General features: G+C 52.3%; 10 protein-coding genes across 10 annotated transcripts in view; 3 read left to right on the top strand and 7 right to left on the bottom strand.

Moving 5' to 3' along the window:
• Positions 1–2,259: 2,259 nt before the first annotated feature.
• On the bottom strand, positions 2,260–2,967 carry DACRYDRAFT_18419 (uncharacterized protein; the record flags this gene model as incomplete). Its single annotated transcript, XM_040771359.1, has 1 exon — positions 2,260–2,967. The coding sequence occupies one exon, from the start codon at positions 2,965–2,967 to the stop codon at positions 2,260–2,262; it is 708 nt and encodes a 235-aa protein (XP_040624790.1).
• Positions 2,968–5,205: 2,238 nt separating this feature from the next.
• Positions 5,206–8,055, top strand: DACRYDRAFT_18418 (uncharacterized protein; the record flags this gene model as incomplete). The annotated part of the gene is made up of 5 exons (XM_040771358.1): positions 5,206–5,649; positions 5,715–5,869; positions 6,233–7,081; positions 7,131–7,671; positions 7,732–8,055. 5 exons carry the CDS (start codon positions 5,206–5,208, stop codon positions 8,053–8,055), a joined length of 2,313 nt encoding a protein of 770 aa, XP_040624789.1.
• A 106-nt stretch (positions 8,056–8,161) lies between these two features.
• Positions 8,162–9,416, bottom strand: DACRYDRAFT_84229 (uncharacterized protein; the record flags this gene model as incomplete). Its single annotated transcript, XM_040776668.1, has 4 exons — positions 8,162–8,621; positions 8,675–8,996; positions 9,055–9,092; positions 9,144–9,416. The coding sequence occupies 4 exons, from the start codon at positions 9,414–9,416 to the stop codon at positions 8,295–8,297; spliced, it is 960 nt and encodes a 319-aa protein (XP_040624788.1). The 3' UTR covers positions 8,162–8,294.
• Positions 9,417–9,512: 96 nt separating this feature from the next.
• On the bottom strand, positions 9,513–9,665 carry DACRYDRAFT_41023 (uncharacterized protein; the record flags this gene model as incomplete). Its single annotated transcript, XM_040774497.1, has 1 exon — positions 9,513–9,665. A coding segment is annotated over one exon (153 nt), but the record flags the coding sequence as incomplete, so codon positions are not given.
• A 334-nt stretch (positions 9,666–9,999) lies between these two features.
• DACRYDRAFT_111408 (uncharacterized protein) lies at positions 10,000–10,862 on the top strand (the record flags this gene model as incomplete). The annotated part of the gene is made up of 4 exons (XM_040769231.1): positions 10,000–10,229; positions 10,277–10,391; positions 10,445–10,559; positions 10,615–10,862. 4 exons carry the CDS (start codon positions 10,000–10,002, stop codon positions 10,860–10,862), a joined length of 708 nt encoding a protein of 235 aa, XP_040624786.1.
• A 1,168-nt stretch (positions 10,863–12,030) lies between these two features.
• On the bottom strand, positions 12,031–13,728 carry DACRYDRAFT_111407 (uncharacterized protein; the record flags this gene model as incomplete). The annotated part of the gene is made up of 3 exons (XM_040769230.1): positions 12,031–12,339; positions 13,052–13,220; positions 13,439–13,728. The coding sequence occupies 3 exons, from the start codon at positions 13,726–13,728 to the stop codon at positions 12,031–12,033; spliced, it is 768 nt and encodes a 255-aa protein (XP_040624785.1).
• Positions 13,729–14,138: 410 nt separating this feature from the next.
• Positions 14,139–16,096, bottom strand: DACRYDRAFT_84227 (uncharacterized protein; the record flags this gene model as incomplete). Its single annotated transcript, XM_040776667.1, has 3 exons — positions 14,139–15,368; positions 15,421–15,682; positions 15,732–16,096. 3 exons carry the CDS (start codon positions 16,094–16,096, stop codon positions 14,139–14,141), a joined length of 1,857 nt encoding a protein of 618 aa, XP_040624784.1.
• Positions 16,097–16,485: 389 nt separating this feature from the next.
• DACRYDRAFT_111405 (uncharacterized protein) lies at positions 16,486–19,065 on the top strand (the record flags this gene model as incomplete). Its single annotated transcript, XM_040769229.1, has 4 exons — positions 16,486–16,540; positions 16,586–16,657; positions 16,704–17,129; positions 17,177–19,065. The coding sequence occupies 4 exons, from the start codon at positions 16,486–16,488 to the stop codon at positions 19,063–19,065; spliced, it is 2,442 nt and encodes an 813-aa protein (XP_040624783.1).
• A 611-nt stretch (positions 19,066–19,676) lies between these two features.
• On the bottom strand, positions 19,677–22,177 carry DACRYDRAFT_111404 (uncharacterized protein; the record flags this gene model as incomplete). Its single annotated transcript, XM_040769228.1, has 6 exons — positions 19,677–20,255; positions 20,307–20,464; positions 20,517–20,916; positions 20,968–21,228; positions 21,284–21,439; positions 21,497–22,177. 6 exons carry the CDS (start codon positions 22,175–22,177, stop codon positions 19,677–19,679), a joined length of 2,235 nt encoding a protein of 744 aa, XP_040624782.1.
• Positions 22,178–22,591: 414 nt separating this feature from the next.
• Positions 22,592–24,306, bottom strand: part of DACRYDRAFT_119092 (uncharacterized protein) — a gene marked incomplete at its 5' end in the record, with an annotated part of 2,600 nt that continues 885 nt past the window's right edge. The window contains 3 exons of the mRNA XM_040770721.1: positions 22,592–23,369; positions 23,430–23,590; positions 23,637–24,048. Coding sequence (XP_040624781.1) covers positions 22,677–23,369; positions 23,430–23,590; positions 23,637–24,048 — 1,266 coding nt within the window. The 3' untranslated portion in view covers positions 22,592–22,676. The remainder of the gene's footprint in view (positions 23,370–23,429; positions 23,591–23,636; positions 24,049–24,306) is intronic.

The following is a 24,306-nucleotide window of genomic DNA, read 5'->3' as shown; positions in this document are numbered from 1 at the left end:
AGGATCATCCACAGATACCTATACTGTAGATAGGTCTTAGTCATCAGGTCTACTCCACTTCCTTGTTGCCTGCTTAGACTCTTGGCACTCTTAGGTGAGCAGACTTAGTCAGCCTGTGTTGCCCTAACACCAGTCTGCCATCCAGGGAACTGTCTTTCACATACCAGCCCAATGTATTCCTGTCAAATACTGCTGCTGCCGCAGGTGAACACTGCTTCAAACATACTTCTGATACCACAGCTGAAGATGCTGCTGACCATGCAGCAGAAGGGTTGGAGGCAGAGGAATGGGTGCTGCCTCAATATGCACATCAGGACCTGCCTCCCTATCAGCAAATTGATCTGACCTCAAGTGCTAACAGCTGGGGGAGTCTTCAGGCAAACTCCTGGGGTTGGCAGATCAACAACATGCCCATTCTTGCAGCTGCATCATCTGCCCTGGCTGCAGCACCTGATGTTTTAATGTCCAAATGCACAGGCCTCCAGTTTGGGCATGATGTGCCCTTTGAGCTTCTCACAGCTGAAGAGTACTTCCAGCATAAGAAAGCTTGTGCACAAGAGGCAAGAACTCATATTCAGTACCTCCGCAAAGCTGCCAACTCCCAGGGGATTGTTCACCACACTGGTGGGGACTATGCCAGTGTTCCACAGTCACCCACACCATCTGTTGCTGCAGACAACATGGCACTGTTGCCTGCCTGAGAGACCTGGTCTTACTTTGGTTGGATGTCCTGCTGCAGGGGCTGCTGAAGGTAGTGCACTTCCACACCCTCCCCATTGTTTAGACACACTCTCTTTGTTCTGTCACATGTTGTAAGTCTTTAGGACCCCCCTTGCTTTGCCAGTGTGACACATGGATTTGTATCATTGTGACCAATTGTATGCTGCATCATCAATTTGTCTGCGCTGCACCTTTGAAAGCACCCTGCTGCATCTGTGGGTAATGCTCATGCTCAGCATGCTACACCATGCTCATGAGATTCCTGTTGTTCATACACTGCAGCCAACATGCTGTAAGAACAAGTACATAAAGGAATCACAATAACTACATGTTCTTAATATTTGCATTGCAGTTGGTCGAATGGCTAGGGGTGCTGCAGCATGCTAGACTGTGCTGCAGTGCAAAGTGTGGCTCCTGCTTACAGGTTTTCTCACACTCAGTGATGAGTGAAAATGTGTGAGTAGATAATCTGGCTGTGTGTGCAACCCAACAAAGGGCAATAAGAAATCAGGACTGGTAGGTGACATGAATACTTCTGCCACAAGAGGGGCTACTCCACAGCAACATACTGCTGCAGGGCAGAGTACACCATAATGCGGTGCTGCAGATCCTCTTGAACACAGCACCAAGGTGACTCTGCTTAAGGTGTCCTTGAATGATTTTACTGCTGAGATGCCATGCTGCAACATTCTAATCTGCTGCAACATCTGTGGGGAACTGGGTGCAGAATCTACACAAGCACTGCAGCAGTGCTGAATGATGCAGCAAATGGATAAATGGCTGAGCTATGATCATTCAAAGAGAATAAAAGCAAGCACATCCCTACTGCAGCACACCATATGTATCTAGGTGTCCATGCTGCAGCCATGAAGAATGAGACAGGAAACACATGTATTATATGCTACCATGTCACAAGGTGTGCTATGTCCTCCAGGGATAGTCCTGCAGTGCTCCTAGCAAGTCACAGGCCAACACAATCTCATAGAAAATTGGCCCCACCTCTTCCCTTTCAGCCCAGTGTTCTGCTCGATTGCCAAAGTTGTGCATCTCTTTGGATTGGATAAATAAATCTAATATTGCTTCCATTTTTTGCTTGATGGGCTGCCAGTTGTGTCCTTGAAGAGCCGGGTCAAACTTATGCATTCATTCCAACATCACAAGCTCCAGCATCCACATTTGGTGAGCAACAAGCTGGTCATAATCCTTGTCATAAAAAACTCAAGCATATCAGTCATTTGCTTGTTTTTCATGGGCAAATGTTCTGGCTGTGACAGCCAGTTGTACTGTTCCTGATAAGTTTACTGCAGAGGGAGTAGGCCAGCTTACCGCATCACCCATTGGCCCCACTATCATGTCCTTGACCTCTTCAGTGTTGTCTAATATTTCATGCATGAATGGCCTGGCATATGGGACACCTTCGTCAGAATGGAATCAATGCAGCAAGTTCATCCACCTGGTCTCAGGTGATTCACTTGCATAATTATCTTCTGTGACAAGGATAGGCAATAGGGGTGGTGGAGGCTACAGTGAGACATGTCATTACTGTGGTGTGGATGCAATAATGACAGTATGTATGAATTGTTGGATGACCTTCAGCTTCAGTTGTTTCTCCAAGTATTTTTTGGGAGCTGCAGCAGTGCTTGCTGCAGCAGTGTTTGCTGCAGTGGTACCATTGACAATTGTGGTCCCAGCTGGTGGAGCACTCCATGTTGGTGTGGACAGGCCAGCAGGGGCAGCAGATGCCTCAGTGACAGGGAAGGATTCACTGGCTCCTTGGGTCTCAGCCTCAGTCTCTTCCTGTGATGTGGGATGGGAGGAAGCCATAACAGCTGAGGGACTAGCTGCATTTGCTGCATAGGATTCCCGATCAGCTTTGTCTGCCACCTCATTTATTGCAGCATTGACTTTGGCTTCAGCTAATGCAGCATTCAAGGCTTCACTGCTGGGCAAGCTCAAGAAAAGGAGTGCATTGGCAGCTGTGTGAGGAACTCCTTCAGCCAGCAAAGTAGCAGTAGCAGTCACCATTGAACAACTAGCTGGACTTGGGGAAGCAGATGCTGACTGGGTCCCATGGCTTTGGGGTGGCATACCAGGTCTAGCAGCAGGTTGAGCCCGGTGTGCTGATATGCCTGGGGTTTGTTGAGCAACATTGAAATTGCTTTCTGGAGTGTCAGGAGAATGTGGTGAGCAGTCTTCATGATGTGGTGTTGTAGGCTGCAGACTGCTGGCACCTGAAGATGAACTCATTGTTTCTCCTGCTGCTGCTTCTAGACGCTATTGCTTTGCCTGCAATTGATACATTGTGACAACCTTGTGTCATTTGGACAGAGGACTGTTAACTTCCACAGTTGGCAATCAAGATTGCTTTTGCTGTTCTTGCTTGCACTGCAGGAACTGCGCCTGCAGCACAAGCAGCTTGTTTACCTCTCGATGCAGCTGTGCTTCTGGCTGTTGGAGGAATTCCATCAATTTCTCTGCTGGCTGCTGCATATGCTGTTGTATCGGGTCCTGCAGCTCGTCCTCCAGCTGTATAGCCTCATGCAGCAAGGGCAGTTGCAGCTCCTCTTCATGCTGTTGCTGTCCCTCAGAATTGAGTTGTTGTTTCCCATGTTGGGGATGCAGTTCATGGAGAGGCTTGTTGTGTCCCATGTGTTGCAGTATGCCATGTGCAGCATGCAATGTGTTTCTGTCAGCTTGATCTGACAACTGATCCTCCTTGTTTGCATCATCTGTAGCAAGTCATTGCATCATTCCAAACAGCATGATTGTGGGAGCAGCAGCCTGTTGTTGTTCAAGTTGTTGCTGCTGGCCGGACGGTGCCAGCTCAGGCTGAACCAGCAAAGGAGGACCGGCATGCCAAGTTTCAAGATGCAGCTCCCTTTGTTGAAGGTGCTGTGTGGACTGGCTCTCCAAACTGGTGCTGCCAGGTATTGAGGTTCTGCATCCAGGTGACCATGGCTGCCTTGACTGAGACTGCAGTGAGAGGAAGCTGTGGAGCACAGGTAATCTGCCCTCACAGAAAGCTCTATTTCCCTGTCTCAGTGTTGACTCCTCATACTCGTTCTCAGAGCTGTCAAGGAAGGAACCATGTAGCCCACCTTGCTGCTAATGTTCTTCCGGTATACAGGAAAGTGCTTTCCCATTGTTTGAATCTTGCATGAAAGGCTGCTGTGGGGGCTTCAGCTGCAGTGCCTGTTGGAGCTGCAATGTCCGGTGGGGCTGCAGCATCTGGATGGGCTGCCGCATCTGGGAGGGCTCCAATGGCTGGACAGGCAGGATGGGCAATATGACGTCAGTAGCATGATTGTGAGGCTGTCCTTTGTGATCAGGCACCATGAGCATAGCAGAGACTATATATGCATCTGGTGGGCAGTAATCAGGGCATTGTCCCAGTGGATAGAGAAGGATGCAAGATGGGAATTTGAGGGGAATACAGCGGGATCTACAGTTTTCCAGTGTGTGAACTTTGTCTACATCACAAGTAAGCAAATATGGAATGGTTTTCAGACATGGTCTTACCATGATAACCACAGTCAAACAGTTGTCCCCACCAGAGACAAGCTATGCGAGGTTAGGCTGGGTGCAGCAATGGCTGGAACATCACTTACATAAGGTTGATTCCACTTGAAACACTGGCTTCAGGTGGAAACATAGTGTTTGACCAGTGTCAAAGTACCACCCCCACAACTGCATTTCAAATGGCCAATTTGCCTCATGTGTCTTGTCAATTTCACCACTGGGGGTGAGCATACATTCAGAGAAGCTTTGGATTCATGCATTGAGCTCAGTGTCATACAGTGGATGATTGCAATCTGGTTTGCTGTCTTGTGCCATTGCAGGTCAAGAGGGGAAAGGCTGAGGTGGTAGCAGCCACTGTTGATGGTGGTCTGTTTCTGCATGACAGTTGAGGCCCAACACCACAGCTAAGGCTTGCAGCATTAGAGGGGACTTCTCTGCCTCTGCCTCTGCTGCAGCACTTAATGCAGCCAATGGTAGGATGGAGACACATCAAAGGTACTGTTTGTTCTTTGCTTCCAGTCTGGGCTTGCAGCAGAACTGTTGCTGCTGCAACCAATGAAAATGAATTACCATGTGATAGACCACTATGCATTCTTTGCTTCCATTGGTGCTGCAGTGTGCATGGTTGCAAGGGCCAAACAAAGACCAGACATGTGTCAAGGCCAACAGTGGCAACCAACCTGGCCTGACTATGCTAGTGTACTCCGGGTTGGAAAAGAAAGGTATAAAGGCACACATTTTTGGGACAGATATGCTGCAGACTTTCACAGAAATGGCCCCCAGAAATGTATGCCCCTCAGGTTGACTGGCTTCACCCTGACTCTGACTGACACTCCTCACAGAAGAACTTGCAAAGATATGGAGGAGGTGGTTGCACCATGTACAATGCATTCTCACAGAAAGAAGGTGCAAGGTGCCAGCACAGATGAACCCACACCGTCCACCTCAGCCCCCTAAGCACGCCCCATGCCACCTTTGGTCATGACAGACAAAGATGCATGGGATGAGGTTGAGACGCAGCTGGCATTGCATCCTGAGGATGGTGAGGAAGCAGAGGTTGGCATGAGGCTAGAGGGATGGCTGGATGCCATGGAAGAGGTGCAGCATAGCAGTATGGAGGCTGGAGCATGCCTGGACCAACCCCTGCATAAAGACAAATACAAACCCACAGATGAGATGCAGCTGCAGCCGCAGCTGCATCAGGATCCACAGCTGGAACCTCAGCAGTTGCCCCCAGAATTGCACATGTCATATTTTGAGCCACCTCAGCAACTGCCCATGTCCAAAGGAGGGGGGGATGGTACCACTTGCCTCCTGACTGCCACTGTGTCTGCTCCCACCAAAGAAACAGACACAGGTTTGCTGCTACAGACTGAGGGAAGGCTATTGAGCAGTCGTGGCTGGACAACAGTCTGTAACATGAAGATGGCCCCTCAATGCTGCAACTGCAGGGACCAACTCTCGAAATGCTGCAGAGCAGGACTGCCACCCCAGCCCCGCAATATGAAATCAATGAAGTAGACCTGGATGAAATGCAGTTTGGAGAAGCTCATGAGCTTGATGGTATGGAGCAGGAGGAAGAAGTACCCAACAAGGAAATTGAAATCAATGAGATTGAGAAGGATGAAATGTTGGCAAACAGTTACTCAGTTCATGCAACTTCATCTCAGGAGGTTGACCTGTTGGACACCCAGAATTCCTGAGACACAGAGCTGGAGACAGCTCTGTTCAACACACTTGGGTACCTCAATCAGCATGCTGTTTCTATAAGCGCTGCAGACGCTGCTGCTGCTTCTACCCCTGCCACTACTGCACTGCTGTCTGCTGCAAATTCTGGTACTGCAGCTTCTGCTGCAACCACTGTACATGCTGCTGCAGCCACTCTTGTGGCTATTGCTCCACTTGCTGTCACTTGACCTGACCAAGATGTGATTGCCTCCACTCTGACAAACACCCTTGTGCTTGTAACAATGCATTGCAATGCATCTGGTAGCCCACATACTAGCCTGCCCACAACAGTGTCACCCATGACTGCCTCAGCTGTGGACTCCATATGGGAGACAATTTGGCAGTCAGCTGCTGCACCTCCTCAAGGGACCAAAGTGCCAGCTATCTGCATTCAGTCCCATCCACCACTGCCTGCATTAGACGATCTGCATGAATGTCTCCTTGCTGTGAAACAGAGGCTGGCACAGGAAGGGGCAGAGTTTGTTGTGCACAAGACAACTGAGCCAGGATGTCCATCTCTCCAGGAGGTGGAGGACTTGTCCTTATTCACCTCCACTGTCACCAAGCTCTCCAACTTCCTGAAGCACCACTACAGCACAACCCCAACACGTCTTGCTGATGCCCTGCTGCATGATATTTGTGCTGCTGCAGCTACCCATTTCTCAAAGAGTTTCAATGCTTGGAATGACTGGCAAGCCTGCTGCACAGAACAGCACCCAGACTGGGATGGTCCCTGGGTGAAGAGTGAATGGGCACACTTGAAGGAGCATTGTCTGCCAATGTCAGCACTCTGGCCACAGCTGTGCAATGTTCTCCATTCACATGCAGTGCTGGTTTCAGGCCAAAACAAGGACCTCTCAGTGCCTGATAATGCAGGACGTGCTGCGGCAGCACATCATATGCAATTTAACAATTATGCTCATGCTGAACAGTTGGAGATTTCTCAGATGGAACAGTTTGGGATTGACAAAGTCATTTTTTTGGTCTCTCAGAATTTGCAAGATGGCCCCCAATATGCATGTTTCATCTTGTCCACTGGTGCTGCCACTTTCTTTGATATTGACACATGGCCTGGCAGATGGCAGAAAGCTGTAGATCTCCAGTCATACATGAAGTAAGTCATTTTCCCTGGATTTTGAGGAAACTGTCTGATGTGTGACCAGGACACTCACCTTGGTGAAGGAGAGTTATTATCAGACCATCTCACTGTCATCTCTCCCAGACAATCTTCCCATTTACTTTGAACTCCCACCTGGCTATATCCCATGGGCTGCCTCTGTTGAGCACACCCAGGTGCAGCCTGGTTCCAGGCAGGAGCTACTGATGCTGCAGCCCCTGTCCCTGCTGCAGCCCACTATCATGCTGCAGCCCACCAGCACACTGCAGCCCACTGCCATGGGTCATTTGCCCCTGCCAGCATTGGAACCCAGCAACCCTGAACCAGAAGCCCTCTCTAGGAATGCTGTGTTCCCTGTCTCCTCAATGCCTCCCTCTTCCTCGTTAACCGTCTTCCTCCCTCCTTCCCTCCCTCCTCTGCGTCTGCTTGGGGAATGGACGAAACTCGGCGTGAGAGAGCGAGAGCGACGCTACTTCGATTTCGGGGTGCGGAGGATGCGGGGTTTGATGTGTCCGAACCGGAGGCGACGAGACCGGGGAGGTTGTCCATTTTTGGCTTCGGCTTGGACTTCGGTGTGTTCGGCTCAGGTACGTGTTCTTCCTCTTCGTCCTCTCCCGCATCTTCGTTCTCATTCATCTCTCTCTCAGAAATCACAACAACCTCCTGTACAAATGGGCTCAAATGCGACAGGAGCACCTTGCCCATGCATGGCATACGGCACCGTTGGGCACCCTTTTCCCAGATTGGCCTTGTCCACCACCGACTGGGGCTTGACGTACTCCATCCCCTTGCCCAGTCCTAAGGAACCTTCGGATGACCTATCCGGAGGATGTTGCAACGGTCTTCTAGCATGTGAGGGGAGCCGGAGTGGAGGGAGGGCAATCACCCGGCTGCCTCTGGTGGAAAGAGCGGAGGATGAACTCGAAGGCTGGCAACATAAAACCCACTCGGATGGATCACAGGAGTCTTGAATTGCATTTCATGGCGAGTCTGATGTACAATATATGGCAGGCACACGAGTACTCTCATCAATAAATAATAACAATGATGTTGTCCATATTATGGGACTTCCGGTGGGTTTATCACGGTGATGACGTGTGCCTGTGTAGCCGTGTTGACGCACCCTAAGAGAGTCTACATTCGATGTCGGGCTTGCAGAGCTTCCAAAGCGAGTTTCTTTGATACAGCCTAATCTCTGTCTCGCTTCCGGTCAGCGGTGCTTCGCAGCTTGCCGACGGGTCGGACGGGTCGGGGTTAATTCGCTCGGGTCGTCGAGCAGAATATCGTCAGGGAGACCGTAGCGGAAAGACTGCCACCATAGCCCAAGATACTCGAACCAATATCGAACTTTCAGTAGAAATGGTGGGCTAGCTTCTTTGGTCCAGCTCAATCTTCGCCGCATCTTTCGGTTAGGCAAACCCCGCAGAACTTCCCGAAAGGCTGTGGCCAACGCCTCGATCGGTGGACGCTCTTCTGGATCTCTCTTCATCATGCGCGAAAGGAGCGCATATATGACCCAGTTAAGTTCTGGTCGGTCCTGTGTGCTTGGGTCAGTCGCGGTATGTACGCTATCAGAACATAACCGCATGCCCTTATTAGAATCGTGATGGTAGCTCCAAGTTGCAATATGTCTGCCTTGAATCCGTCATACAGTGCATCGGCGTCATTCTTGCACTCAGGTGGTATGAACGCCGCCGCGTTGAACTTGACAAGCTTTCTCTCCTCATAGCTGGGGAACATAGTACTCGAGCCAAAGTCAATGTAATAGTATTTTGGCGGCGCCTGCATCGTACTGAGCCGTTTCGCTTGTTTCATCATGAGGGGATGGTCCGGATGGAAGTTGTACGGCCCAGGAATGCCTTTCGGAAACACGTTCTTCGCGTCCATCATGATGTTACCCGGGTGTATATCTCTGAAAATATGTCAAGTTCAGCAACTGAGGGAGAATGACGAAGAATGCCTGAACATACCCATGAAAAACGTTGTGAGAGTGCATGTATGCCAGGCCCTGAAGCAAGCGCTCAAAAATCGGGTTCGCAACGAAAGCATCGCCACCCACCTCGAACGCCTGACGGATGAATGACAATGCTTCTGCCATTATCAGGAAGGGCCGATCCTCCCACGTGCAAAGCATTGGTTCCACTAATACGTAATCAACCCCGTTTTTTCTCGACTCCATCATGTCTATCGTGTCAAGCAGCGGGACACAGCGATTGTCGGGATCGCCCGAGTGTGCAGGATCAGAGAAATACTGGAGGACTGCCAATTCATTCCCATCTTGCGCGGACGTCGACGACCAAATCTTGAGGAGAACTGGTGCTCCATCTCGCATTCGTATCGCATCTATCACAACGCCATGCTCCTGTGATATCGCTCAGCATGAGGCGGAAAAATGGAACCTGACAAGACGCACACTGATTCCGATGCTGTCCTCGCACGTCTCCGGTTTCTTCTTCGTTCCGACCCATGATCCTACCCAACCCGGATGATATCGAGGTCGTAACATGTATCCACGACTCTGCAGGAACGGTTGAACGTCGGACCAGTTGAGTTCTGCCTCGGTACGTCCATAAGGCGGCACATACAGGTCGACTGGCGGTTCCGAGGCACTTGGGTCTCCTGTTGCATCTTGCCTAACGGGAGATTGTTTTTTCATTGTTAGGTTGACGAGCATGTAGAGGGTGTAATAGGATAGAGTGATGCGTTGTGGGAGTTGAACCTCAATAGGTGTCCTTCCGGCGCCTGGTAACCACATGTTCTGGTTGAAGGCTGTGCAGAAGTCGACAACATGAGGCAGCCAGGCATTTGCAATTCAGTCGTCCGTCCGAGTCAATAAAGACGTATGTTGATGCTGAACAAACTCTTTGCAATCTAGTCACCGTCCCTGCCAACTCAGTCCCTCTTCTTGATCAGTCATGGCACTTTTCGAAAGTCCTGTCCCGAACGCCTTGGTGACAGATGTGGCAGTCCCGCTCGTAAAGGGTACCATACACGCAATTCACGAGGCATATACTCACGCAAGACCGACTGTCATCCAATCGGACTGCAGTGCTTTGGTACAGGGCCTGAGAAGTACAGCAGAGGATGCAGAGGAGGTGGGCGTTCCGAAAGCAGATGTCAATGCTTGCCTCACGGAGGCCGCCAAGTATGTGCGCCGTGCTCCTCTCCGCGTGTGGCCTAAAGTGTAGTCAGCACTGTGGAAGACCTTGCTACAATTGCAGGACGTGGCAAATCCAGAGGGGTGTTGACCAGCTTGCGATTGTTATGGGGCAAGAAGAAGCTCCAATCCCTCAGTGATAGGATCAAAGTACGGAATCCCTTTCTGGCTTTGCGTCAGCAAGAGGACTGAATCAATCAAAGATCCTGCAAGCAACGCAGAAAATGCTCAATGAGGCCCGCGAATGGAGGGCACTTACTTCTTTGCGAGATCGTCTTCGCCCTAGAACCGCGGAGCAAGTTCCTCAGCGGCCTTGCGGTGCGTCGTCCGCATATCTCTAGAAACAGACTCTGCTCATCATGCGAAGCCTCAGATTCCAATACGTTTCCGGCGAATGAGTCCCACTGGGAGATGGCAGACAGAAGCACAGTGGATACAGCGTCGACGGTCAGGAGTGCGTCAACGGCAGAGGTTTCTCTCGAAACAGTCGGCACTGCAACAGATTCTAACAAGAACAGCGAAAACACATCCGAGCCCTGCAAGGTATTCGAGGTTGACATGGTGTGCGAATTGACGAAGACCATCGTCACGGCGGTGACAGAGGGCAGTAGCTCCGCCTAGGCGATATACACTCTGTGGGGTCGGAGTCTGTATCTGGCTGTTTTTCATCCGTTGTACATAAAGTCGTGGACATTTGCGTGTACCCCTAGATGACTGTTATTAGACTTATCTGATTGTAGCTTGCTTGCATAAACCGGAAGGGAAGTCACTGACATGCGTGATGCTTTCTCAGTATCGGTCTCTTCTTCTTCTTCTTCCTCCACCACTCCTTTCCCGTTCGTTGTCCTGTCTAATCCAAAAATCTCGCTGCAAATCATCGTGTCGAATTCCAGTGGCATAAAGTTAAGCGGCGAGGGACGATATCCAACCACCGACGGACAACAAGCAGAACGCAGCACAACGAAACGAAACGGTCTCCCAGCGACCGTCATTGCAGGTTCTGTGCCCATGTCCGCAGTCTGTAGACCTGTGTCCTTCGGTCTCTATTGCCTCGCTTTGTGTGGCTCTTCAGTTCTAGATTGATCGACCATATTGAGCGAGTACTGGCATACATTGCAATTCGCGTGTCTGCAGCCGCCTGAAATTGGCTGTGCGGTAGTGGCTGTGCAGAATGCATCACCAACAGCAGTGACCTAATTGGTTCACGAGAGGACAAATATGTACACAATTGCCATTGACCAAGAGGAACCTACACCAGTACTATCCAATCCTCAAAAATATCTTTGGTGATGTCACGAATCTCTCCATTTTTGTCTACAGTATACCACCCTCCACGCATGACACTATCGCCGTAGTCACATACCGTGACCGTGACCTAGGCATGATTGTCCCATCCGGGGGCAACCCAGTGCATAAGCAAGGAGCGCATACTGTAGATAAGCAACCCGATATTTGTAACCGCGAGAATAGAAGTGCAGTAGCTTGTTATTTAGTCAGTGGGAATATATATGTACAGGGAGGGTTATGATGCACAATTCAGCACAGTTTGGTGACATGCCCGCAGGACATTCCCCTTCCACACAGGGAGGATCTCGACTGAGAAAAGACGAAGACCAATTGATAGGTCAGTGGCGCCGCAGAAGCACAGAGATAAGCGCCCGTTGCGCTCTCACGTGAACACGCGACGATAACATCTGCAACTTCATGATGCCAGGCAGGACTTGGTGATGAACCGCAACGATCAGTCACGAAAATAACCAATGTCATAACTGTACCAAACCCTACTACCCTACCTCTGTGTCCTCAATGCCTCCCTCCTCCTTGCTAACCGTCTCCCTCCCTCCCTCCCTCCTCTGCGTCTGCTTCGGGAATCGACGAAACTCGGGCTGAGAGAGCGAGAGCGACTCGGCTTGGATTTCAGGGCGCCGAGGAGGCGGGGTTCAGACGGGTCCGAACCGAAAGCGACGAGACCGGGGAGGTTGTTCATTTTTGGCTTTGGCTTGGACTTCGGTGCGTTCGGCTCAGGTACGTGTTCTTCTTCGTCCTCTCCCACATCTTCGTCCTCATCCATCTCTCCCTCATACGGCACAACGTCCTCCTGTACAAATGGGCTCAAATGCGACAGGAATACCTTGCCCATGCATGCTGCGGCACCATCGGACACCCCAGATTGGCCTTGTCCACCACCGACTGCGACTGGATATACCTCCTCCCATTACTTACCCAGTCCTGGGGAACCTTCAGGTGGTGTATCCGGACCCTGTCGCCCCGGTATTCTAGTGTGTGAGGGCAGCCGGAGCGGGAGGAGGGCACCCACCTGGTTGCCTCCGGTGGAAGGAGCGAAGGAGGAACTCGAAGGCTAGCACGGGCGAAGAGGGTGGTGTTCACTCCTCCATCCGGTGCTGGGGTTTCTCTTTGGAGAGTTATCACTAGCCGCCCATCTCATACCGGGTACTGCTGGCAGGGTGGGAGGATTGGTGGTGCGCAGGTGCGACGTTACCATATGCCCATATATACTAATTCACTGAATTGGCAAAGGTTCCTTTGTCCGTCCATAGTGTTGCCATTTGTTTTCTGGACTTTTCAATCGCATAAGGCAGTATATGGTACACAGGTTGTTCGCTGGAATCCTGCCCTTTTCATTAAGCATCACCATTATATCAAAGGTTATCATGTCCACGTGACTAACAAGAGGGGATTATCCATTCCTCGAACAAATCTCTCGTAACTTCATGCATCTCTCCACATTTTCCAGTATTGCATGCAGAATACCAACTTCCACGCATCACACTATCGCCATAGTCACACACTTTGACAGTGACCATGCTGGGGATGACTGTGCCATCGGGGGCAAACCAGTGCGTAAGCTGCACTTCCTCTCCAACCAACGTACTCCCCTGGACTGGTTCGGGTTCCTCCTGGTGGAACGGCTCAGGATCACTACGGCTCCTGTCGCCAAAAGTGAGGAATCGCATCTTTCTGTGATGTGATTCAGATTCATCCACTGCGAGAACAAATGGACCAACTAATGTTGACTTCTTGCTTTGAATACCGTAAGACGCGATTCCTCAGGAAAGTGCCGTAGGAGCAGCCCATAGATAACAGATTCATAGTTTGTAAGCGCCAAAATAGCAGCACAACAGCTTTGACATACAGTTAGCGGGGATATTCAACTGCAGCAAGTTGTTCTGACCCACAATCCAGCGCTGTTTGGTGGCTCGCCTGCCCCAATTCGCACGACTTGATCCCAGAACTCCAACCGTTTGCGTAGGGAAACGTCGTCCGTCACCCCCGCAGTCTGGCCTGCGTCTTTCCATGATTTTTCTAAACGAGCCATGATCGGAGGTTGCAGTTCGGTCAACGAGGAGCGGGTTGGGTTCAGGGCATGAAGTTCGGCTGTATAGTCGTAGCGGAGGTCGACGGACTGCTTGAGAGCAGCAATGATCTGGCCTTCAACAGACGTCGTGTTAATGGTAACGTCTAGCATGGTTGTGTACTCAGCAGTAAGAGTTTGTGATAGAAGTGGTCAGAGATATTAGAACAGTGGTCCCGCTGAAGAATGATGGCATCCGGTACAACCAATCCTGGTCGTTATATAGGATGGATCGGAACGCCAAGGTTACGGCTTCAATCGACTCAACCCGAGCTTATATCACTTGAACATCACGTGCATTGAAAATGACGTCCCATAACCCTTCTGGACATCTCGACGGCCCCCAACTTTTCGCAAAGAAGCGGTCTTGGCAGCATGGGGAATAAAGACCTCCCAGCGGGGCAAAGCTGAACAATTGGTGTTTTCCGACTCATACGAACACCAAGAACCAAACAAACACCCAAAGGATATCATTACTATACTCAAAAAAAGCAAAACAAAACAAAACACGACAGCAACCCTATCTACTTCCCCTCCCTCCTCAACGCCTCCCTCTTCCTCTGCAACTTCCTCTCCCCCTCCCGTTTCCGCTCGTTCCCAAACTTCATCTTCTCATACAACTGCCTCTTCTTCCGACTCATCAACATCTTCCCCCTCTCCTCCTCCGCCTCTGCGTCCTGCTTCTTCAGCTGTGCGCGGGGGGAAGCGTTAGCCCGCTTGATGGCTTGTTTGAGCAACGCCTGGAACTCGGCGTGGGAGAGGGAAAGGGACTCGGCTTCGAGCTCGGCGGCGCGCAGGAGGGAAGGGTCCGATGGGTCTGAGGCGGAGGCGAGGAGCGCGGGGAGGTCGGCGAGTTTGGGCTTGGTGGACTTGGGCTTTGCGGTTGGGGAGGCTTCTTCTGGTTCTTCTTCGTCTGCTTCTGCATCTTCTATGTCTTCTGCTGCCTCCTCCTCGTCGTCGTCGTCCATTTCCTCTTCCCCTCCCTCTGCATCGACAACCCCACCCGGCACTTCCTGTACAAAAGGGCTCAAATGCGGCGGCAGCACCTCGCCCATAGCATACGCTCCCTCCGGAACGACCCTTCCCGAGTTCACACAATCCACCACCCACTGAGGCTGGACATACCTCCTCCCTTCCCTAACCCAGCCCAGGGGCACCTGTGGCCTATCGAGCAGCACATGGGTAATCCGCGGGTCTTCCAGCGAGTAAGGGGAGCCGGAGCCGAGCGAGGGAGCCCAGCCGACTCGGGCCCCGAAGGAGCGGAGGACGAACTCGAATACCGGGCGAGTCACTTCCCTGGAGATGTAGATGACGAAGGGGGAGAAGAGGGAGGTGTTTACCCGTTCTGGGGTTGGGGCGGGCTCGGGGGCGGAGTCTTCGGCGGGTGCGAGCTTGGAAGGTAGCTCTTTTGGCTCGTCTGGCTCGTCTTTCGCTTCCCCCTCCGTCTGGGGAGGCACTTCCTCGATTTCCTCAGCCTCAGTAGGGATCGGGATCCCCTCCAAAGCCCTCCTCACATCCCCCTCTCGAACCTTCTCGACCCCCTCCGCAACCTGCTCTTTCCCCAGGTCCAGCTCCCCGGCCTCCTTCAACACGTACGCGCCTACCCCAGCTGCGAGCTCGTCCTTCGCCTCGTCTAGCGGAGGAGGGTAGACGAGGTTGAGCGTGCTGTAGAGCTTGAAGAGGACGAAACCGAGTAGCGTCTGGTACAGTTCTAGGAAAGTGAGCATGACCCTGAAGTCTACGTCTGCCGGGACCTGGGCCTATGAGCTTCTCCCCCTCAAATGGATGGAGCAGAGGAGCTCGCACCTGCTGGGTAAACATATACGGCACAAGCCACGTCACGGGCTGACCCATGACCTCTGCTTGGAAGTACACACCCTTGATGCTGAGGAAGACCTTGCGCAGTGCGTGTGCGCGCATGACGTAGAGCTGCCATTCAGCGCTGAGCCGCGCACAGTGGGCGATGAGCTTTGGGTCGAGCTTGTCGTTTGATGGAAGGGTGGAAAAGAGGTGTACGAGACAGAGCGCGTCGTCTATGTCCCTCACTGCGTCGATAAACGTTGGGTACCTGTCATATGTAAGGCAACAGCCGGAAGAGCGGGAGAGAAAGTGCGCACCGTTCTTTGATTATATGATCCAGCTTGTACTTTGGTTCCCTCTGCTCGAGGCTCTTCGCGTCCGCCCATTCGCTCCTCCCGATCGCCCTAGCAAGTTTCTTCGCAAACGCCTTATGCTGCCTCAACTTGCTCAGCACCGGTTCATGAGCAAGGTAAGCGATATCCTTCGTGTAGTAGAACGTGGTCGGTGCTGTGCTCCCCTTGTTTGCCTTTTTCCGCGAAGGGGGCTCGACGGGGTAGAGCCCTTTGAGGATGCATAACCTGCGGAAATCGCCCAGGGAGAGCTGGAGTTTTCGGACTGCGTGAGTGCGGGTTATGTAGGTCTTTGATGCACCTGTCTTCCCTTTGCGTTGAATTTTACCCATGGTGGTAGGAGTGAAAGAAGGGAGTTGTGTGATGAGCGCTCACCGGTCAAAAGTTTGAATTTTTGTGCACAGCCACTAGGGTTTTTGAACACAACGAAGAATGCCGAGCGTTATTACAACCTTTCGATCGCGACTGTGTATGAAGTAGGATGCTACGACGAGTGACGGTATTATGTCGTCATTGTCTCTCTTTACTGCATCCCAGTCTAGCCTCACCTTCCTTGTGTACACGTGCACTCCATACCCACAACGCACAGAGGTATCCCCGTCAAGCACCTTTCCGTATCTCCGATGTTTTCCCTCAGCGCCCTTCGCCCCTTGAAGGAATTGACCAAGAAGGATATGACAAGATCGAGCAAGTGACTGGACTAGATGCGCTCAGTGTGAGAATGGTTGTCTCACTTGCGAGGGATGACGTATTCGATGATGATAGATTATACAATCGTGCGTTCATCCTTCTCCTCTAATGCACTGAACTCACGTTGTCAGTCCTCACTTCTACTGCTCTCCCACCAAGAGAATCCGCTTTCCGTTTATGTATTCTCATCCCAAAATCAGAGCGTGAGTACACTTCACCCACTAACACTTCCCACTCACACCCAATCAGGTGATCCTCTCCTCACCCGTCGATTACTCACATTCGCACTCGGTCCACCAAATGCACATGACTCAATCCCACAAGCAGGGTTTCGTCTTCTCGCAGATAAGCGGCTCAACATCTCTCAATCAGAGTTTGACGCCCTCCTCTCAAGGCTAGAGGATGCGCAGTACTGGCCTGTCTTGTTCCTCAAAGCACTGCACGCCTATGCTCACTGGCTACATCTTCGCGCTCTCCCATCGTCACCGCACGAGCACGAACGCCGTTCCCAGATGGCCAAGCTGAGGGAAGAATGTCTCTCCGCCATCGACAGAGGGTGGGAGAAAGGTGTAGCCCTATGCGCAAACTTCGCAGGGGACTTGTACGCTCAGGGCGGGCTAGTCCCACGTTCGGGACAGCAAGCAAAGACCTGGTGGGAGCGTGCAGAAAAACTCGGTACGCCCTCCCCCTCTCCTACGCACCTTCGAGTTAACCCAGCCCAGGCTCTGTCCACGCGCTCAAGAAACTCACTCACCATCTCGGTTTTCAGCGAGGACCCGCCCGCCTCCTCCCGCTCGACATCCCCTCCTCTCTCCTGTACGCCCAGCGGGGCGCCCCCTTCTCCTCCTTCTGCGCCTACAGAGCAGCACTGTACTTCTACCGCCCGGTCGGCAGAACCCGGGGGCAGCATTTCTCCCGCGTAGGGGTAGAGGCAGACGACGGCGCTGCGGGGAAGTACCTGCTGTACGGGGCGAGGAGGGGGCATGTGAGGTGCCGGCTTGCACTGGCGAGGCTGCTGCTGGAACAGAGGGTAGGGGTGGAGGACGTCCTCCGCTGGGAGGGGGAGAGGCTGCATGCCCTCGGGAGGGAGGTGGACTGGGATGGCCAGCCTTGGATAGGGGAGGATCTGTGTTCCGAAGAGATGCTCTCCCTTGAAGAAGCCGCTTTCCCCCCTTCCGCCTCCCCTTCCGACCCCGCTGATCCGGAACTGGGACCGCTAGACCCAGCAACCCTCCATGCCGCAGGGATAAAACAAGCCTCGTGTTCCTTCCTCCACCCTCTGCCGGACGGCACCCAGGAGAGGAGAACGCAGTTTGTGCATATCGGACAGGTGGGGGATAAGGCGGATGCGAGGGTGTTGAGGAGGTGGAGGAGGAGGGCGAGGAGGGAGGAGGGGGTGAGTGTGCGGGTTAGGAGGCTGCCGACTGGGGAGGAGGGGGAGGAGCTGGAGCTGGGGATGGGGATGGGGTTGGGGTTGGACGAGCTGGGGGAAGGGGAAGGGTGGGAACAACAAATGAGGCAAAAGATCTTACAGGAGGAGGGAGGAGGAGAGTGGGGAAAAGAACTTGGTTTGAGCGAGGGGTTCGACGTCCCTCTGCATCTGCTTCGTCCGCGCTCGGCGATTGCGCCTTCGCCCTCGCCTTTCCCTTCCTCTGCCCCTCCCGAGCCCACCTCAGCCAACTTCCTGCCCTCAACCTCAACCTCCTCCGTCGTACCAGCTTCACCCTCAACATCAGCATTAGCACCAGCAGCAGTCCCAGCCTTATCGCCCATGCTCGTCCTATCCCCTCCCAGCCCACTCACCCCAGAAGAAAAACAGTCCCTCGCCCGAGTTCAAGTGCAAGCCCGGCTTCGCTCGCTCCAGCTCGTAGGTTCGCTCATAGACGGGATCCCTATCTCCGACCCCTCTGACCCCTCCGACCCCTCCGCCACTTTCCCCGTGCACCTCTCGTCTTCCTCCTCGGGGTGGAGCAAATCCAAACAAGAGGTGATGCGGGAAGCTACTGGCCTGCACGAGGAATGGAGGGAGCAAGAAGAGAAGGCGAGGACGTTGTTGTGCGACGAGCGGGCGTTGGCAGGTTGGAGGAAGGCTAGGGAGAAGAGTGGTGAGTCTTACTTGCTTGCTAGGATTTTTGCCTCTCGTGTTTTGCTTCTCGCTCGACGTTGCTTCCTGGGACGGACTCCTCCCTCCCCGCTGCCATCCCTCCCCTCTTACCTTCGTCGCATTCCACGCGTTCTAACCCCTCTTCCCCCCGCAGACCGTCGCGCCCTTCGCAAAGCCCAAGAAGCCCAAGCCCAAGCGCAGGACCCGATGCGCAAATGGAGGCTTCCTACCCCTCTTCCCTCCCCTGCCCATACCTCGGGGAGCAGGAAGCGGCCGGACATGGAGGTTCAGGCGCTGTTTGGCGTTTTGGGGGAGGCATGCACGGGGGAGGCAGGTGAGGATCCGGAGCTGGGGGATCTGAGTGAGGAAGTTGGGCCTAAGAGCCCGGGGCTGGGGACAGGGAAAGGGAAAGGGAAAGCCAAAGGGAGAGTGAGGTGGGCGGAAGAGGAAGACGTCTTTGCTCGGGTTATAGGACTTGGGTCTGAAGAGGTACACAGAGGGGGTTAGAATAGGGGACTACAAGTAGCAGGTGAACGCGCTCGTTGATCGTACTATGATCTTTTGGCGAACCCCTTCTTGCTTGGGATATCCCACCTGTTTGATCTACGCACTTATCCTCCGTTCCGTTACAGTCCTGCGCACAGTATGAAAAATGCCGAGGTTTGGAGCTGCGGAGGACTCGGTACTGCATCTGTATCGGCCAGGCGACAGAGGCAACACAGATGAGAGACACTTGGAACCAACTGCCGGTTGGAGTCGTATTTTTGCGGAGTGACCAGAGGTGCACAACCTTGAGGAGTAAGATCGGCCGCTTTCTTGGACTGTAACAGTTGGAAATAAGAGAATGCCTTGAGTCTCCTTGAAAAGTGTAACTCTATGTAAGGACAGAGTGCTAAGAGCCTCGACCACCGCCCGTCACTCGCATTTCTTTCTTTCCTTGTCACTGTACGTATCACATTGAACACAAGTACAATAATGTCACATCGCAGAATGCCGCATGGTTGGGTAGAGTACAATGGTATCGCCGCAAGTGCAACCTCATTCCGTATCAGTCATGGACTTGGTCTTCCGGTTCTTCGTCCCTCCCCCTCCCCTAGAATATCCACTTTCGCTTATCGTTAATTCTGCCCTCGGTATGGTAACCGTATCGTCCTCAGGCTCGCAGTGATCAAGAATGTCGAGGTCCGATGGAAGACTTTCGACCAGGGCAGCGTAATGGGAATAAGACTTCTCGCCAGTCTTGTAGAATATGCTACTGTCCCAATTCCTACCTTGAGCCATGTGAAGAATGGCGCTGGGACCATGTCCTCGTTTGAGGGCTTTGCGCGCCCGGGCTCTGACACTCTTCCCTGCTTCAAAAAGGTCTGCCGGCGTACAGCGGTGTCATCTCTGAGCTGAAACAGCAGATTCCGGACTTCGACCTGCCACGGCGCAGGAACGGGATCACTAGCGGGCACGCTATGAAGGAGCTTGTAGACAGCGACCCAGAACATCTCCTCGACGTCATGGAGAGGGGTGCCTCGGAAAGGGGGTGCCGGCTGCTCTGGAGTCTGGGACTCTGGTGCACCAGGGGTTTGTTGTCCCTCAAGGATAAGGGGGCTGAGTCGACTGCAAGTTATTTGTGCCCCATCGTCTGTCGTGGGAAGGTACATCCATTCAGACACGAGCCTCTCTGAAGACATGTAAAGCAAGGTTCCCTAGTATGCGCTGTTAGGGATGCGCACACAGATGAATACGAACATTCTCACAGTTCGAGCTGTGTGAGACGCAGAATCAGACCAATCTGTCGCATATTCTAGGTCACTGAGAGCTCCGGACGGCTCGCATCCCTCCTTCAATACCAAGTACATGTTGTAAAGACTGATATCTCGGTGTCGGTACTGGGCAAGCATGAGCAGGTTGAGTGCTGAAGAATGTCAGAGCTCTGTCGGGACGGGGTAGCCTCTGCGGTGCCTCACCTGTGGAAGAGTCGCGCAAGACAATATTGACATGGCTCGCGTTCTTTACCTGGCCTAACGGCACACCTACAGTGCCATACACTGCTCTCCACCGTTGACGCTGTATGCGTGGGGTATCGAAGGCTCTGCAGGCTGTAACAATCAAAGGTGGATTGGTGTCGGTGAGGCTTGTGCCTTGGCTACGAGTGACAGAGGCAAATTGATTGTAGACCATGTCCTGAGGAAGCTTGAGCGTACCGGCACTGTGTGCTGGGTCGTCGTCTTCCACATCTCCCGGCGTAGCGATGTACCGTTCTTCATCCTGCACGGCCCACGGGGTAATAATGGGGATGAAATATTGCCTGACGAAATCTAATTGCGTTTTCTGTTGCGCTTGGGTGTAATTGGCCGGCAAGGTCTTCTTCTATGCATCAAAGACGTTCAAAATTGTCTCTTCGGACAAGCGATCAACCTCGAGCCAAGCATCCTTGATGACGATTTTGTTCTTTTCATCATCCTCCGCGAGGAAAACATGAGTAGGTCGACCCCGGATATGATGGAGTCGATGTCTGAACAACATTTTCGTCGAAGTATAGGTTTTCATTTTTCCTTCCAGCGGTATTTTGAAGTCATAGCACTCGGACGACACTCGAGCGATGGTGGGATCCATTCCAAGATCCACCTCGCGAGCGTACGCTATGCGGATAACGTATTCGATAAGAAATCGGGGCTCCTGTCAAATGAAATGTATTAGACCAGATACGACGCGATTCTGTAGCTCCGCGCACCTCAGTAATGTCGATGTCCTCTGACCCCACCACGCCGTTTCTTGACATCTTGTAGCATCGCATTCTGTTGTCCACCAACGTCGAACTATACATAGCCCACCTAGTAAGATCGGTATCGAGGAGAACGTGTAGATCCCATATCACCTGCTTCAGCGCCTAAACGGAAAACAAGGTTTAGTCTTAAGTGTATTTCCTTGAGATGAAAAGCAGAACCTCGAATGCTTTGGCCCGATGTTTTCTAAATTCCTGCACCTCCCGGATACGGCGCCAGCTGATTCGATCAGGTTCCTGGGCGCTGGCGGAAGACAACGAACACGTAAGCTGACAACCATCAGGGTTATTCTTGTCAATCTCATTGCCGCCTTTTGTGATCGTATGAGGTTCCTGCACATAGAGGAGGGTGGATTGTCTAGCTTTGTACTCTACGGCAGAGGTCGACCGAGTTTTCATCGAAGGTTTTGCATCTGTGTTTGTCGCAATTTTCGGTGAACAAATTGCTACAATAATCTCTTCTGGGATGGACTTCAAAATCTCGTTGAAGATATCTACAAGCCCGTGGTAGACTGCCGGCTCTAATCTTGGATCCTTGCGAGGGGGATTGGGGAGACCCTTCCAGGTTTTGGTCTGCAGATTGTATACCCCATACTCCACAAGTTGATCAAGTACCTCGTCCACACTCGCAGAATTAATGTTGACTTTTGGTAACACAGATGTCAGCCAATAGGATTTGGTTTTCAGGGGTATACGGTCGCCCATGTCAACCATGAGGAGCTGCTGGCGGTCCTGGAATTTCCCCACCTCGAAGAGTGGCATGGACGTCGGCCATGGGCCACACGGTGCATCCTGGATAGATGATTGGGGCTCCTCGTTCTTGGGTGATGTAGAAGGCTCCATAGCTTGTTACCAGGGCGTGGAAGGGTAAAGCAAGCGATGGTCGCGCAAAATGAGAGTCTGTCGGGTTATCGAAGGCAATTCGACACGTGCTGATATGGACCACGTGATGCTCAACCCTGGGGGCTGGCTTTTACTTAAGACCCGCATTAATTGTGGCCCCCAAGATTGTATCCGATGCACACGAGACCTTGTGTGCAGAACCTGATCAGATGGATGTTCTTCACTAAAGCAAGATGAATCTATGCGCTGGGGAAGAGCTCATGAGACTAGGAGGGTGACAGTACTAGTGAAAGCTCCACGCAACAAATTGTGCGTTTATCACGTGCGCGCACGCGGTTCTACCAATGAGAACCGAGATGTTTGTCGAGTCCCATCAGACACAGGGCGTGTTATACAACCATCCTCATCTGTTTTATTACATTCGATGCAGCAATTGTACGATACATCAATGGGTGTCACAGCTGTATATCTCTACATGGGTATTTACGGAGCACAAAAACTATGCGTTATTGGTTTTGCGTTTCTTCGTCGCTCGGCCTTGATTGGGAGATTCACTCCCCGGTATCGATTGCTGTATCGGTGCCGCGTCCTTGAGGTCAGCATAATCCGCAATCTCTAGGTCCGTTACCATCGCACCGACCAGTTTGACAAAAGTCAGCCAGATTCTTTCTAGATTGAGGTGGAAGACGTCGGTGTTCCAATCCGTTTGATAGTCATAATGGGCTTTCGCAATGACTGCCCCAATGTCCTTCAGGACCAGCCACCACGATAAGAATGCGATAGGTACCATCTCCTCATCATTCGGTGGAGTCTTCAGGGGTACCGACACTCGACCAAAACGCATGAACTCCTTGCGATAGGCTGTGTCTGCAAACCCGAACAAGAGCTTCCGGACCTCGACCTGCCTTGGGGCAGGTACTGCATGAGCCGCAGGCACGCTGTACAAGAGCTTATAGACGGCCACCCAGTACAAGTCTTCTGCATCGTGCAAAGGGGTCACCCAGAACTCCGGTATTGGTATTTTTTCTCGCGAGGCTGCTTGGTCTTCAGGTGGCTCGAATCTTGTTAGAGGCATTTGGGTGAGTGGATGGACGAGCTCATGTGTATCAATATCATTGTGTCGGGGAGGCCGTTGGGGAAGGTACAACCACATAGAGACAACCTTTTCCGTCGCCATGAAGAGTGGGGTGCCCTAAGAGCGTCATTAGCAACGTGCAGCCGAATGCAAGCAGATGGTTCCGCATAGTCTCACAGTTCGTATCGTATGGAACCCGGAACGGGAGGTCCAGTCGGCCGCATACTCAACATCGCTCAGCGCTCCAGAAGGCTCTTGGCTGTCCCCTCCGACTAGGTACATATTGAACAGGCTCACGTCTCTGTGTCGATACTTGGCCAGCGTCAATAGCATGAGCGCTGAAGAGCATTAGACAGCATGATAGAAATGGAGAATGGCCCTCACCTGCCGTGCAGTCACGCAAAACAATGCAGACGTGTCTGACATTCATCACCATATTCAAGGGGACACCTACAGTCCCATAGACAGTTCTCCACCGCTGCCGCTTTATGCGAGGTGTATAGAGCGCTCTGCGCACCGCAGGTATCGCAGGAGGATAATTTTCGCTCAGGCTGGTCCCCAGACTACGGGTGGCGGATGCGAGTTGGTCGTACGCCATGTTTCGCGGAAGGTGGAACACGCCCGCACTGCTGTTCGGATCATCATCTTCAACATCGCCAGGCGTCATGATCATTCCTTGAACCACGTCTTGCACGGCCCAAGAAGTGATGATAGGGATAAAATACCGGCGCGCGCGTTCCATTCGCTGCTTCCTCTCCACAACAGAGCAGTCGGCTGGAATAGTCTTCTCATAGACCTCGAAGATGTTGCTGAGAATCTGTTCTTCCGACAGTCGATCAACTTCCAGCCAAGCATCCTTGAGGACGACTGGTTTCTCTTCTTTCTGGTCCTTCTTTTCTTTCTCGTCCTTCTTTCTTTCTCCTCTTCCACAAGGAGACATGGGTAGCACGGCCACGAATATGATGAACGCGATGTCTGAAGAACATTTGCTGTGATGTATATGTTCGCATTGTACCCCCGTGCGAGACCTGGAATTTGTAGCCAGAGGCGGTAC

The sequence above is a fragment of the Dacryopinax primogenitus genome, assembly GCF_000292625.1.
Source record: "Dacryopinax primogenitus strain DJM-731 SS1 chromosome Unknown DACRYscaffold_21, whole genome shotgun sequence".
NCBI lineage: Eukaryota > Fungi > Basidiomycota > Dacrymycetes > Dacrymycetales > Dacrymycetaceae > Dacryopinax > Dacryopinax primogenitus.
Note: the sequence above shows the minus strand (reverse complement) of the source record. Positions and strands in the feature narration are given on the sequence as shown.